This window comes from Morone saxatilis, unplaced genomic scaffold (genome assembly GCF_004916995.1).
Source record: "Morone saxatilis isolate NCDOM2014 unplaced genomic scaffold, NCSU_SB_2.0 Contig18, whole genome shotgun sequence".
In the NCBI taxonomy this organism is placed as follows: domain Eukaryota; kingdom Metazoa; phylum Chordata; class Actinopteri; family Moronidae; genus Morone; species Morone saxatilis.
In genome coordinates, this window is record NW_023339740.1 from 7,756,234 (window position 1) to 7,771,462 (window position 15,229).

A 15,229-nucleotide genomic window follows, 5' to 3' on the forward strand; every position below is an offset into this window, starting at 1 on the left:
TTTTGTTTTGTTTTTTGTTCTTTGCAATCTGATCTTGGGAGTTTGTGTATCTGCACACTTAACTGTATCAAACAATATTTCAAGTAGAGTTTTGATCAGAGCCAAAACCAATATAGATCTAATTTTAACCAGATCCGAGCCCCAACCACTGCAGAATTGAATGACCTAAAACTTGATTAGAACTAAGTTACATTTTTATACCACAGTAAAAACTGTCAAATGGGAAAAGTCAAGTAAGAAAAAATAAATAAGACCAAACCTGACTTGATGAAACAATACAGAATTAAGATAAATCAGAGCACATGCTGGCCCCTAATGGTTAGGTCAAAACTATACACAGAGCTTTCAGTCTCTCATAGGAGGACATGGTCTCCACAAGCAATAACACTTCTCAAACATGCTGCCATAAATTTTATTCCCACATCCCTTTATCTTTATTTGAGGCATTGTTGTGAGCTAGAACAGCAGTTAATTTAAGATTAATTTGACATTGTAAAGTTTGTCCTGTAAAGGCAATTTAAGGTAAGTAAATAAAGAATAATGACACACCATTAGATATGCAAAGAGAAATACATGGGATGTTATCAAAAGGCTAAAGTACAATCTAACAGAAAGTTCTAGGTTGTAAATGTGATAACACTATTGCACCTCAGTGCGTGCTTCAGTGGAAATGATACCTTTTCTATTTGCACATTTCAACCCCAGACACAATGTTGTGATACTCAAACGGCTACATGCACATACACAACCCACACACACACACACAATGCTATGAATTTTTCTAGGCTGGATTTCACAATGTCAGAGCAGTGAGCAACCTGTCAGAAACAGATATTCAAACTCATATTTCCAGCCCCTAATGAGCCTTGTTCGGGGGTTTCCATCGTCTTCACTACTCTGCTCTACCTCTTCCTCTTCACTAGCTAAGTATTCTCTTTACCATCACCCTTTTAGTGTGTGTTCCTTTACCCTCTGGTGTATAACGCCGACTGCATTACACCAGTGGAACAAATAGTCATTGCTCTTTGAATATGTACCCCCTCAAGCCTGCCCCAGCTGCAGCTGTGGGTGACTTTTCTCATTTACTGAAAAGCTAAGAAAAAAAACTGCGACGCTGTCTGCCTGCCTGCCTGCCTGCCTGCCTGCCTGCCTGCCCTCTCATGTGAATCATCCAAAACTGTAATAACATCACTACAGCAGCATGCTGGTGCACAGAGACACAGCCTGGTTTGACTGCCCTGACACAGCTCCTCTATCCCAACAACTCCTGCTAAAGGTGATGCTCCATCATATATAGAGATTTATCACCATGCTAATAGCATATGAGCATATCCATCCTGTATTTAGACAGAAGATAAAGGTGTGGAGGTATGACATAAGTGACTAAAATAGTGAATGAATAGTGCTGGGACAGATCCAGCTTATTCTTTTTCTGCCAGCTCTCTGCCTGACATGCAATCTGTAAAAAAAATCTGTACAAAAAAAGAGAGAAAAAGTGTAGCATCCAAACTACACAGATGTGCTGTTCACTCCACTGAATGTATCACAAAACATTTCTGTATTTTATTCATGGTTAAATCAAAGACTCACGCTTTGATTGCACCTAAGAGAAGAGGGGAAGTCGTGTTGAGATGTGAGTGGAGCTCTACAAGAGGCTTGCACTCAGCAAAACAGGGGAAGAGGTGGAATGTAATACTAAAAGCTAATATACAGTAAGTGAGCCTGAGGTACTTCTCTCTTCAGAGAAACATCACACTGTTCCTGTGCTTCTTTGCATCTGCTGAGAGTGAAACTAAAGCCCTTGATCCTGACGAGAGCAGAGCACATTGGCTCAGCTCTGAGTAGACGTTTCATTACACGCTTACACCAAGTCACACACGTTTACAGGAACGTAGGCCGTCAATGGGGAAAAATGGCTTGTAAGAAAAGAGAACAATTCCAGCATTTAACTTGTCTAAAGAAATTGATTTTTACAGCACGAATTGGTTAAATATTAAACAGTATCTGGAGATTAAACCTGAATATCCAGTCCATTGATTTTCCTGCTTTTACCTTTGCGGTGGTATGGATAGCATACATTAACCTGCGCAGTTTGCTTTTGGGCTTAATGTCGGGCCATACTGCAGCTCTCCCTTTGTGGATGCGAGGGATGAAATGATTTTGCACCCTGACTTGGCCTGAATCTCCTACAAATGTAAAAGCTCAGCAGCAAGATTATAAAAACTGATGTTTTTGTTTGTCTTTCATGAAGGAGCTTAAGCTAACAGGCCTTGATGCAGATTCAACTCCACAAGGACAGAGAAAAAAATATTATGATAGAAGATGAGGTGAGGGATCCAGTTTTACATCAGTACAGTTCCAGCACTCTTTATTTAGCATGCATGTGTGCCTTGCAGTTTATGCCTCGGAGAGGAATGAAATCCACAAGGACGAGGAAAAGATGTTATGATCAAAGTCGGCATGTGGAAAGGTATTCAGCTCTATCAGCTCAGTTCCAATAACTTATTTTGTACACATGTATGCCATCCTCATACTTTCGTTGATGCCTTCAGGGAAAAGGTTGAACAGGTTCCTTAGAGCAGGCATTAATCCTCATTTAAACTGAACTCACAAAATTTACAGAAAGCAGGTCAAAAGGTCTTTTTGCTAGAAAAGCTCAGTAGCTCCTACCCTTAAAGCTCTGGGACACAAAATGAGGAAGAGAAAATCCTATACAGCCCGCCTTGCTGCCTGAGGTTCTAAATAATATTTCCTTGCAAATACACACTGCCAGCTTTGCTCAGTTTCCCAAGATAATTGAAGTTAAACGTGTCTTTTTTGGCAAGTCCACAGAGGACACTGATGTAAGGAGGAGTTTGTGAGTAAAATAATGAGATTGGGATAAAACCCGAGGCAGATGAGCTGCAAAGCTAATAGGCAGATGAGGTGTCCAGAGAACGGCTAAGATAAAGAGCATAAAAGTGAGGGGAGAGGCAGTGTGTGAGAGAGAAAGCTCCTCTGGGTCATTAGGCTACAGACAGACACATGCAGGTGCCACCTCATCCTTCATTCTCTCACTCTCCTGGCCAACAGGCACCGAGCAGGAAGGTATGAAGGCATTGAGCCATGTTCAGTGAACCTGACATGAGCTGGAGATACTGTGGCAAATGAAGATACATTGCAGGACCTGTGTATACTAATTGTCCTCCTACATTTTCACCAGTCTGTCACCATTCTTGCCGGGTACAGTGACTGGCACATTTAATACAAGATACACAATAGTTTGAAAAGATATTCTGTCTATTTATTCAGGTATTTTGCTGTGTCCATCTCATGTGTTGTATTCTGTATAGCAGTGATGAACAGTTAACTGTGACATCTCAACCTAAGTTCCATTATTAGACGTCTGCTGTCAGATAAAGCTGTGATAAGACAATACGGTGCTGCCTCGGCACAGCAGCCGCATGGATTCATCCAGACACATCAGACAAGACAAATGGACCTCAGCTAATGCTGACAGAGCACCCCGGGTGGAAAATCTAGACAGACTTTCAATCATTCGTCTGACAAGTGGGGACATATTCAAGCAAGAGGATTTCTGTTTCCATAATTCCAAACCCCATAATCAATTTTTTGTCCCCTGTCGGGGCTCGAATGAGTGATTCACTGGACTGAACTGAGAAAGCAAGTCACCTTGGCAACAAATTGAATATATGCATCTCAAATTTCATGTTGTAAGGAGTGTGAAAACAATTCTGAAACACAGAAGGTGCAAAGATGAAGTGGTTTTCACACATTTTGTGAGTGTATGTAAGTGGGGTGTGTGTACGTTTAGAAGGGTAACATGATGGGAGGAAAAAAATACATGAAGTATATACCTGCATCAAGTGATTGTTTTTTTTTTTTGGCCACTTATAGCAGAAGAAACAAGCTGTAAACACAACACTGACATATTATAATCCAATAAAGTTGATAGGGCAAACTTGTTAGCAAACAGTTTCCTATTTACATCCAGCAGATAGCTTCAAGCATACAACTAAGTTATCTTTGGATTCTGTTGGCTATCTGTCACATTTCTTGAATTGTGAATAAAAATATTTATATATACAGTATGTCACTAACGTGTTCCACTAAATTGATTGAAAATCAGCAAAGGGAAACCATTTGGAAAGTAAATTCGTAGTATGGTTAAGACAACCTTATTTGACTGCCACTGAGTAAATGAGGTGCTGGGGCAAAGTGAGTCCTCTGCAAACAAAACACTCAATGAGTAACATTTGTCCCCCGCAGTGGTTCTAAATGATGCCACAAAGTAGCTCCGCTGCATCACAATTACCTGGCAGTGTGTCTCTGCTCCATTAACATAAGCAAGCTACTTCACTTCAGCAAGACGCTACTAAAGGGCTTCAGGGGCCTAGAGGTGATAGAGAAGCTGCATACGATACTGTATGAATAAAGATAGTAATAATGTATGATACAGTAACTTTCTGCTGCTCAGTTTAGTATAAATACAATGGATGTACTGCAAGGAGTTGGAATGAATAAAACCGAAAAAAAAGAAAGAAAGTACACATAGAGGACTATTAAAAATAGGCAACTGAAAATAGACTATGAGACACAGACGTGTATCCCAAGGTGTTGCTAGACAGATGGGTTATTTGAAAAAAAATTTTCACTGTGTGATTGGTTTGTCTATTATCATATTCTTCTATTTATTGTAAATAATTGGTGGAATGAGCCAGCTGTGTTAAATGGCACATGTGCACTCTCTCTGAGACAATCATTTGACATCAGAGAAGAACAGGATCTAATCGACTACCATCTAATCTCACTCAAGGAGGGAGAGAATGCACCAGAGTACATGCGGTTAAGGGCTTGAAATGAGAAAGACTGCTGAGCAAGTAAATACTAATGACATGGCAATATTGCCACAGGTGAATCAGAATCTGTTTGGCAAGAGAGAATATGAAACTGTGAGAGAAACATAGATTATTTCTCACTGACTCATTTACTGTTCCAAGTAGCCCTCAAAATAGAGACTGTTCACATTGAGCTACAAATGCATCGCTAATACGGTGAAATGAGTAGGTGCAGTAGGGGGTAAATTTTGTACTGTAACGATCTTGAAAAGGCAAACAACATCCTAATTGACCATTTGCTAACCCCCAACAACCGTAGCAACAGTAAGTAGGCAGGACAGGCCTAACAAGCTTTAAATTTTTCCATGAGGTGTGCATGAGGCTCTCATAAAAACTATACTCTGTATCCTGTATCTAAGCAGTTTGGACACTGTCTGCTCTAGCATTAACTGCAGATGTTAGCATGCCTGACTAAGTAGCTTACTAACCAAAGTAGTAACCCAGCATTATTTGCTAAGGTAAGGGGCGTTGCAAATAGTTGCAAATAATTTGTGAGTTACGGGTGACATTAGAAAAATTCCACTGTGTGGGAGCTAATAAGCTAGTATTAGACTAACAACAGCATATTTAAAACCTCTTTACAGGGTTATTGTTTTAAAACAAACCATCTGGAAACAAAAATGAGTTTTGAGGGGTATATTTAACACTGTTAACACAGTAAGATGCTTATGAGCAGAGTAACGGAAATCTTGACAGTAGAAACAGTAGCATAGCGTAGTTTAGCAAACGGTCAGTTAAATGCCAACATATAGCAGCAAGTGGTGAACCAAGAAAATAACTTCTGGTCTACTTTCCCAGTTTAGACGCATCAGTTGAGCTCACCTCTAAGTGAATATCTGATTATGTGTGGAGGAAAAAGTCAAGAAATGGCACACAGGCCTTAGAAAGTGCCAATTCAACCTCCAATCCTCCCTCCCCTCTTGCCGGCCATAAAACGCAGTGTAATAGGATTCCTAAGCTTTTCCAGTGACTGCTTCCACTATCACACAGACATTTAAGTGCACTAATCCATGACAAATTGTCTCATCTGATCCATGACAAATCGTCTGAGGGGCCGATAGAGACGAGGAGATGGAGGGGAGAGGGAGGAGGGGGGACAGGAGGATGGAGGGCTGGGGGAAGAGGCCAGGCGCGGAGAGAGTGCTGCTCGGCACCTGAATGATCAGGCACTTATTGCCTAGTTTTTAAAAAGGTTGCTTTCATTACCTCGAAGGGCATGCTGTGTGATAGAACGTGGGATCACATAGTGCTGATGAGCTCTCCACCTAAGCCCAGAGTTTTCAAAGCAATTATAATCCCATGTGGAGGTACATTATAGGATTTTAGTTCCTCTGTTGGCAAAACGCTGGGTTTGTAGATGCCATGTTCAAGAAATGAATGTTTGTGATTAAATTTGTGTCATATAATTTAGGATTTTCATCACCCGATTTCACTTGGCGGTTTTACATGAAACACACAGAAGTGAATAGCAAAATAGCATGGATGGAAACATGCCTACTGCAACCACATAAAAGGCTATTCCACAACCCTGAACACTAATGACTTGGATGTGTTTGTGTTCGTTTGTGTGTGTGTGTGTACATAAATGTGTATGTGGTTTATACTGTATGTATGTATGTATGTTTCCACATGAGCCAATGCTGCTAGGCAGATCAAACGATTCCTTTTCATCCACTTATATGACTCAGGCGTCATCCATTCAAGTGACTGTAATTTAATTGAATTTTCTTTCACCATCAATTCTCACTCTAATTAGTCCCCACAGTTTAATGAGGATGGAAATAAAGCAGATTTAATGGCAAAACAAAAACTGAGAGCCTATATGGTAAGCTGCTCCTGTGGGTAGTATAGATGGATCTTCCGTTCATAAAAAACACCTCCACAGAAAAAGCGAAGCAGCAAGATTACCACTTTGAAGATGAATGTGTGAAAAAAAGGTACACGTTTACTTCTCTGTTTCCGCCCCTAACACTGAGCTATTGCGATCAGGAGTCTGAGAACTATGAAAATGAGTTCCGAGCTGAAAACGGTGTGCATTCAGTTTGTGAGCCAGTGAAGCTAATTTCTTAACATTCCCAAACACTGCCAGAAAAAATCATCAATCTTCTGAAGCAGCCATCCGTTCTGCAGTAGAAAGGAATAAAAAAAGTAGAGGAAAAAAATCAATTCATACTGTGTGCATGTATAGCTTCCAGACTTCTACCCCGTCCTCATTTACGAAAAGACAGCTATCCTAAATGAAGTTCAAGGTTTTTTTCGACAACCTGTATCTTGTCAGATTTTCCTTTCCCCAGAAAAAATCCCAGTCTTTAGATCTCAAGTTAAAAAACTGGAGCTTCAATAGATACAAAAAGCTAAAGTCGAGCAGTACAATATTTTGACAGGTTGCGCTTTTAAAGTAGAGATGCATTTCTTAATTTACCAAACACATCCTTCCTTATGATCAAGTTGTTGCTCTTATTTGACCATATGATGCATCTTGGCTTATCAAAGTAATTGCACGTTCCTTCCACCTCAAAGAGTTTTCTACACTGAAGGAGCATTATGGCACATTGAACAATGAGCTCATTAAAAGGCCTTCCAATCATCTGTGATTAGACTTTACAGGACATTTCAAATCAAAGGATGAAAACACAACAGCAGCATAAGTTTTTATCCTTTCCAGCTGTATCATAACCCATTTTGTGCAGTCATGTATAAAATCTTCCGTGTATGTACAAAACCAGTATGCCTATGGCTGCCATTCACAGTATAATCACATTTAATTTCAGCTTTTGAAAAGTGAATAATATAAGTACAGTCCTGTAACAGTGCAATATATACTGTAGTGCCATGGCTGACAAAAACGTGGTCAAACAAAACGTCAGCAACAGACTGCAATCTAAGAGGAACAGGCTAGTGGAGTTAGTTTCACAGCTCCACCTGGAACAAGAATCACATCTAATAGATCTGAGACTTTCTTAAACTGCCCTGTCAGAGCCATAATAAAACAAAGCAGCTGCTAAAGTGTTGTTATATTCAGACTGCCCCTCCGGGTATTGATACATTACATAAACATGACTGTATGCATACTTCAGCTGAAGGGTAACTGTAAGATAATGACAATACACTGAACACATCAGTAGGCACTTTCATTTTAACTTTAGAAGACACCTAATCTACAGTAACTTCTGCCAGCAATTGGTTACACTTTTAGTGACATGTGATGGAGTCCAATACTATGTGCTGTCAAGAGTGGCCTGGTTCTGTGCAGCAGCAGTCTTGGCAGTGAGCACTCGTGCTCACTGTGTTGGCAGGTGGGGAGAGTGCAGAGCCTTGCTTGTGTGTGTCATGTCACATTCAGCTCATCTGTCAATGTAGTGGATTATTTCTTGAGAGACCAGAATTGGCTGCCCAGAATCAGGCCGCCATCAATCTTCAGCCACACTAGCAGGACGCAGGGGAGGCTGTGTGGAGCAGAGGCTCATGGGAAAGGGAGCGGCGCCGCTTCCTGAGCAGGTGACGAAGCAGTCAGGCAACTCGTTACTCAATCTCCGCCTCAGCGGTGACTATGCCGATTTGTCACAGAAACATTCGGAATAAATAAATAAATGCGATCTCAAAACTTTATCTCAGCAGTCACATTTTTTTTTTTCAGTATGCACTCTCATGTTCACTGTTGCAAAGGGCAGATAAGTTGATTTCTCAAACATTGTTAGATGCTTCAACAGGCTAGAGGATTACATCCGTACCTAGCTCAACATGACCTTCACTTCCCCTCCTCAGATACCCACACAGCCCCTTTGTCTGGGTATCTTTGTCTATGTGGGGTGGTTTGTGAGTTTTTGTACCACTCAGTCTCTCAGACAGTCAGCCAGGCTGTATGCCAAGACCCACAGAAATTTATTTTAGGACATGGTTTCTTACAATAAACCAACCCCCTATTTCGCTTCAAGACTTGGCTTATGACTGTCCAGAAGGCGATACAGTAGCTAAAGCATGTCACATTGCAAGGTACAGGACAACAGCTTCAAGCTCAGCTTCAGCTTCTTAAGATTAAAAACAATTTCTATTAATCTGTTCATCAGCACAAATATCTGAATCCTTTACTTCTCATGCTTCATTAATCAAACAATTTTACAACTTGATTTTCTGTACGGCAGACAGTATATCACACATCTTTTCATTATCCTGTAGAAACACAGAGACATTATTTGATTATGGAAAACAGCATAGCATTAAAGCCAATGGATTTTTCAAGGCAAGACATCTCTTTTGTGCTACGTCCTACATAGCTATATCTATTTATATCTGAGGGTTCTGGCCTCAATGAAACCAGAGAGCTTCTCAAATTATAAAATCAATTCTAATTCAAATATTCATCATAGCATTTCAATTCTGAGAGAGCAGTTCTGGTTAGATCGGTTAACGCCACTCCACGGCCGAGTAAGATTGATGTCAGCTTAATCCTCTTAAAAAAACATGATGTACAGTAAATTGTACAGTTGCCGAGCAGAAGGAAAAAAAAAACAGACAGAGACGTGTTCTCTTCGAGTGCCCAGTTGTGATAGACCATTATCCCTGGGAAGCCTGCTGATTAGACTAGTAAAATATCATAACACACCCTCAGATTATGATTGTCAGCACCAATTATGGCTGTCATCCATCACAGTTCTATTTAATTTCAAAAGTTTTCTGGAGAGTACTGTCAAAATAACATTGTAACAGGACTAAGTGTGAACGCTGGTGTATACTGTAAAATGTCTCTCTTATAATAACTAATAACGTAAATGAAACCTGAGACTTAAAAAGATCAAACCAAGAGTGGTTGTGTGTGTTTATCATCCATCTCTGCAGTGTGTAAGTTTGCATCCTCTCAGACTTGATGTGTCCTGAACACACCTCCAGTATCCCCAGAGGAACCATGAAAATGCCATACCATAATGGCCTCAGTGAGAAAATGGTGTGTAAATGTGTGAGCATGTACATGTCCGTAGTGTCCTCGGTGTTGTATGCAGTAACTGTGTGAGTTGATCGGTCTGACAGGAAGCCTTTAAGATCACTCAGTTATAACTATCCTTTGCCTGGATGACTCCTCTAGATTTATACCAGGGGTGGTGGTTTGGGGGTGGGGGGTTCTTATTTTTCCCCCTTCTCCCCCTTTGGGACCATTGCATTATTCAAGAGACACTTACTGAGCCTTGCACTTCCTTGTACATCTTTGGGACCAAGCTCGACTTGCCAACCAGTCAAAAAGAAAAGAAAAAAACAGAAAAACTAGAAGGCAGCCTTTAAAAATTCATTCAGAGCTCTCTGTCGCTCATCCTTCACCCTCTTGTTCCAATTAACGGGACCAGGATACTTTGAGAACTTTCCATCTATCATAGCTGGGATTTTCATGTGTCAGCTGTTCCACAGTAAAAGTAAGCCAATTCTCCGACATGCTGCTTAAAGTCACCAATGTTCAACACAAGCATGGAGAATTCGATGCTGGATTTTTTAGATTTTTTTGTCCTCTTGCTGTGCTTCAATTACTGCCTTTTTGCCTGGCAATGCAACACACACGCACACAAAGGGAACCAAGCAGAAGATAGCATCAATGTTTAACAGCCGCTTGGCTTCTGGAGAGAGCCACACTCTGTACGAGGGTTCAGCATGGGAGTCACACTCATTGTTAGAAGCTTAAAGAAAGCCTTTGCTTTGCTCTAGAAAACCTTTGCCTTCCCTGTAACACTCCCACATACACCATAAGAAATGCTAGTAAGCTTTCCCATAATCAGAGAATTAGATCCGCCTCTGCGTCTACCCTCCCCTTTTGCCCCTACGGTGAAGAAGGCGTCGGGCTTAATTGCCAAATGTTTCCAGTGCAAAAGAGGGAAACATAATTGTCATCTCCATCTAAGCCACAGTGATCAAAGCTCCCTTGGCTACCAGCAGAGTAATAGGGATTTTTGCCCCAGCTTGTCCTACTCGTAACAGTCTGCCAGCAAGATTCAGGGTGTAGTAGTCAAGAATTCCTCACCGCACTCACAAATCATCTCGCCACCAGCTAACTCTCAGTGTCTGAAGATGCTCTTTGTCTAACAGCGCTTCCATAGTCGGATTCAAACCGAAGTATGCAGCAACAATATATATAGTCTTAATATTTCTTCCATAAATAGCACAAAACGTACATGGGTACATAGATCTGAGTATGACTAAATATAAGTACGTAACCTGCAATCAGAAGCACAATTAGTAGTCTCCCTCTTTGCTTATCCTGTATGACTGCGAGCATGGTGAATCATCATGTTACAGTACAGTACTGTGGCAAATCATTCTGACATACTGCAGCAGTCTCTTGCTGTTGCTTTTTAAACAGCCAAAGCCAAGAACTCCTGTCCCACCGAGGGGGCAACGTCTCGCACCGTTAAGGCTGTGCTGTGAAGCAGAAGTCTGACAAGGAGATACACGTACCCAGGGTGAGAATGTCGGTGCGACCGGGCCGGGCCACATGGTGCTGCTGGATGGTCTGGTAGAGTGTGGCCTGGCACAACAGCAGGAAGCCGAGGCTAATCCACATGGCCAACAACCAGGACATGGTAAGGCCGAGTCTGCAGGACAGCACACACAGCGGGGGAGAAACAACAAGGAAAAAGGGGTATTACAGCATGTCTATATATTTACAACACACATATTGTGTCAAATGTATCAATTGAAAGAAACAAATAGGTGATGTTTGTCTGATATACTCCTAGAAATATTTAGACCAATATAAAGTATAATTTATTCCAAAGGTATGTGCATGGGTTACTTTCCTATAATAATGCTAGGAATTAAAAGAAAAAGAGATCAAGGTTTCAAGGAAAAAGTCCTGCAGACAAAAGACTCAAACAAATGAGAAAACACTAAGTTAATCTACTCAATATCTGCCTTTTCCAAACCTGCTGCCACGTGAAAAGGACTTGTACCACACAAAAATAAAGAATGAAATGAAGAAAAGGAAAATAACCTGCTGCGATCTCTTTGTCAGACTGTAATAATTGTGTAATGAAATATGTCACCTCTTCATGAAAACTACAGTTCCATTAACAACAACAGCAACAACACTGAATCCTTGAATACTTAAAAAGTTTATAAAAGGCTGCATTTCAAAGCAGGAACATCCTTCTTGCAGATTTGTTCAGCGACTGCCCTAATGGCTGGTGAGGGCCAGCATATGGAGACACGCCTTAGCCCTCACTGAATAATGAGTCTCTCCTCCTTTCCAGGTGTTATTACCACTTCTCTCCATTCAGGACCCCACAGTGGGAAATTTAAAAGCATCACCTCACGTCCTCTAAACCAAACTCTGGCTTGGTGTGTTTATAGGCTCCCTGCCAAATACAGTCAAACTGTTGATGTCTGTTTGGAAGAACAAATAATCCTTGGACTGATCATTAGTTCTGAAGAAGAATATATTTCACCTAAAGCACTTGCTGTATGGCAGGCACTGAATGCATTTGTTTTGTATTTGTCATTTTTCTCTGAGGTGGGGACTTTCTGGGGGAATCTGATGGTCTGATCTAGTAAATTGTTACCAGAAAGGCACCACAGCCACTGTTTGCTCCAACTAGACCACTTTGTGTTTTGATGTGCATTTGATATTAAAGCCATTTAGGCATTACTAAATGTTGCCGTGTGTGTTGATGTGTTTTGCGCCCTCAGTGACATTCAGGCTGCTTAATATTCAGCGAAAATTAAGCATATACTTATGAACAGCACATTGTAAATCCCCACCCCTGCACTAAATCCAACATAATCCGCGGTTTTGTGGAAATGTGAACTGCTCCCATGTTTTCCTCTCTTTTTTTTAACCACACAGTATTTCTGTTCGCCAAGCTGGCTGCATATTCAAAAAGAAGCGTTGCGCTTGCATGGTTAACTGCATATTGCATAGACTCTGAGCTCCTCCCGGTTATCGGAAGGCATTCTTGCCGAAAATAAAATGTGCTCTTACCAGCAGCGTTTTACCAGCGATGAAGACGCACGGCCGACTTTAAATAAAACGAACAAGTATGGGCAAAGAGCAGCTTTCAGGAACACAGACCCAAACTCTCTTAGTCGCTGTTGTAGCCTCATTTTCTTTAATACAAATATCTATATTGTTTCCCAAAGCAAGAAAGAAAACAGTTCTCTCAGTATTGTAGTCTCACATAAAACGGGAGAGGACAGCTCCTCTGTGCGTAAAGTCCAACATTAGATAGTAAACGCGGTCGAGGAACAGAAACAGCAGACACACCTGCAGGCGCACAACCTACTAATGCAACTGCCTGCAACGTTGATTTAAGGTAATTATAACTGGGATTTTTTATTGCAACTTCAGTGATGAATCATACTGTCTGACTGCCACACACAGAATGATCGAGACGATACAGGCTCCTGCCTAAATACATTTCAACTAGAATTGTATTAAACCATGCACTTAAAGTATTTATTTCAGCCTGTACACTGACTCGTGTTTGTAGTTTTTTTACAAGATAAATGCAACATATGTGTCCCATTTAAACATGATTAAAACTTATATAACACATTGCTTAAAAATGATTAGTACTATGGTATACAGGATGTTTTTAATAGACGCTGTTTTTCATATTTCACTACTTACATACACTGTGAGGCCAGACATTTCACCTTTACTCAACATTTTTCAACAAGCAGTATTGTGTGGGTATCCTAAGATACAGTTGTCTAAGTACCCCCCACCCCACCCCAGCCATACCCTTCCTCAAACACCAGAGGTATTCCTGAAAGTCCCACACCCTTACCTGAGCAGTGTGTTCAGGAGGAAAGGTGCTCAGTCAGAATCACTGCCTGCCTTCCCAGCAGACTCACTCCTCTGTCTTTAATCCATCCATACTTTGAAGCCAGGGATTCCCGCCTGAAATTCCAGTACCAGATAAGCCGAACACTGCACAAAATGATGTTCTTCTCCTCAATATTCTGTAATCTGGTGCTTTTCGTGGTTCCCTTTTGAAGTCCGTGGCAACACAGTCACCAAAAGCAAGACACCCAGGGCTCTAAGTCACAAACTGGCCAGGATTTGAGGGATGGGAAACTGATCATGTCACTGCTGTATCAGCCACATATACGATCAGATTTCTTGTCCTCTCCTTCCTTCACTCCTCTCCGTCAGTAGAACTCCTCTGTTGTGATGACAGGGAGCTAATTTACCCCCCTCACTTGTCGTCTCCTTCTCACGCATGCAGCGGAAGGCTCCAGTGGAATGACTGCTCTGTCTGCTCTTGGCTGCGTCCCCCCATTGAGAAGCTGCGCTGATAGTGTGAGCCTCAGTCCTCTCTTCAACGCACTAAGTAGAGAGTCTGTGTCAGAGAGGCAGAGCGAGAGTGTGTGAGTGAGCGTGCGTGCGTGTGTAGGCTATTACAATGTAGCCCAGCTGGAAAGAGAGAAAAAGGAGAGAGAGAGAGAGAGAGAGAGAGAGCTGAGAGAGAGTCAGATCACATGTCTTAAAGCAAGACTGCCCACTTCTGCATCAAGACTTCATCAGCAAATGAAGCATGCTTTATTAACCTACCCCTCTATACATCCCAACCTCCCATCCATAACGTCAGGAGACATGAGAGTGTAGCCTTCAGCTCACTTCAGATGTGTCTGAGTGTATCAGTGTACCCGTGTGTGTGAGTTGGAGAGGGTGTGGAGGTAGGATGACTGAATATGCCTCTTTTACTCATCGCCTTCCAGTATTTGAGGGGTGAAAGTGAAATATGCTCCAAGCGTGGCACTTTTAATAGAAGGCAGAGTGCCTCATCAGAGCACTGCAATCTCCATATTATCCATTATGAGTCGGCTGTGCTCTTTCTACCTGTTTTCGTGGTGATGAGTGGGGATTGGTTTTTACTGCCCGCCCCTTTTGGCTGTTTCCCACCACTGAAACAAACTCACATCTGCAGTGGCAGCCTGAAAGAACCTGTGAGCATCCTTCTGTCACTTGCAAACCAAATCTGTTCTGGCTCAGATGGAAAGACATCCATTGTCTTTTGTATGTGTGTGTTTTTTTTGTGTGGGTGTCTGCATGTGTGTGTTTCCGCTGTGGCTGAGCCATGCAGGCAGGTGAAACAACCAGTCTGGTTTGTGTGGAGTATGTTTTCTTCCAACACATTTCCTTCCATATGGAGGAGCTCCCCTTTAACTCATTATACTGTTAACCAGAGATTTACAGTATATGCCAATCCCACGCACCTGCCATGGCTGACTCACTCACAGTCTGACATTTCACAGAAAATGAACCCTATGCTACTCACAACAATACACAGCTGAGGGGCTAAATAAGCTGGCAGACAGTGAGGATAGTGTTGGTACTGTGGGGGAGTACA

The 15,229-nt window shown here is 41.6% G+C and overlaps 1 protein-coding gene across 2 annotated transcripts in view; it reads right to left on the reverse strand.

The window, feature by feature from the left end:
* The window catches only part of LOC118327781 (chemokine-like protein TAFA-1), a 104,294-nt gene extending 90,063 nt beyond the window's left edge, over window positions 1-14,231 (reverse strand). For both annotated transcript variants that reach the window (XM_035661235.1, XM_035661234.1), the window contains exons 1-2: window positions 13,664-14,231; window positions 11,334-11,470 (exon numbers count right to left, since the gene is read on the reverse strand). In XM_035661235.1, coding sequence (XP_035517128.1) covers window positions 11,334-11,457 — 124 coding nt within the window. In that variant the 5' untranslated portion in view covers window positions 11,458-11,470; window positions 13,664-14,231. The remainder of the gene's footprint in view (window positions 1-11,333; window positions 11,471-13,663) is intronic.
* Window positions 14,232-15,229: the final 998 nt, after the last annotated feature.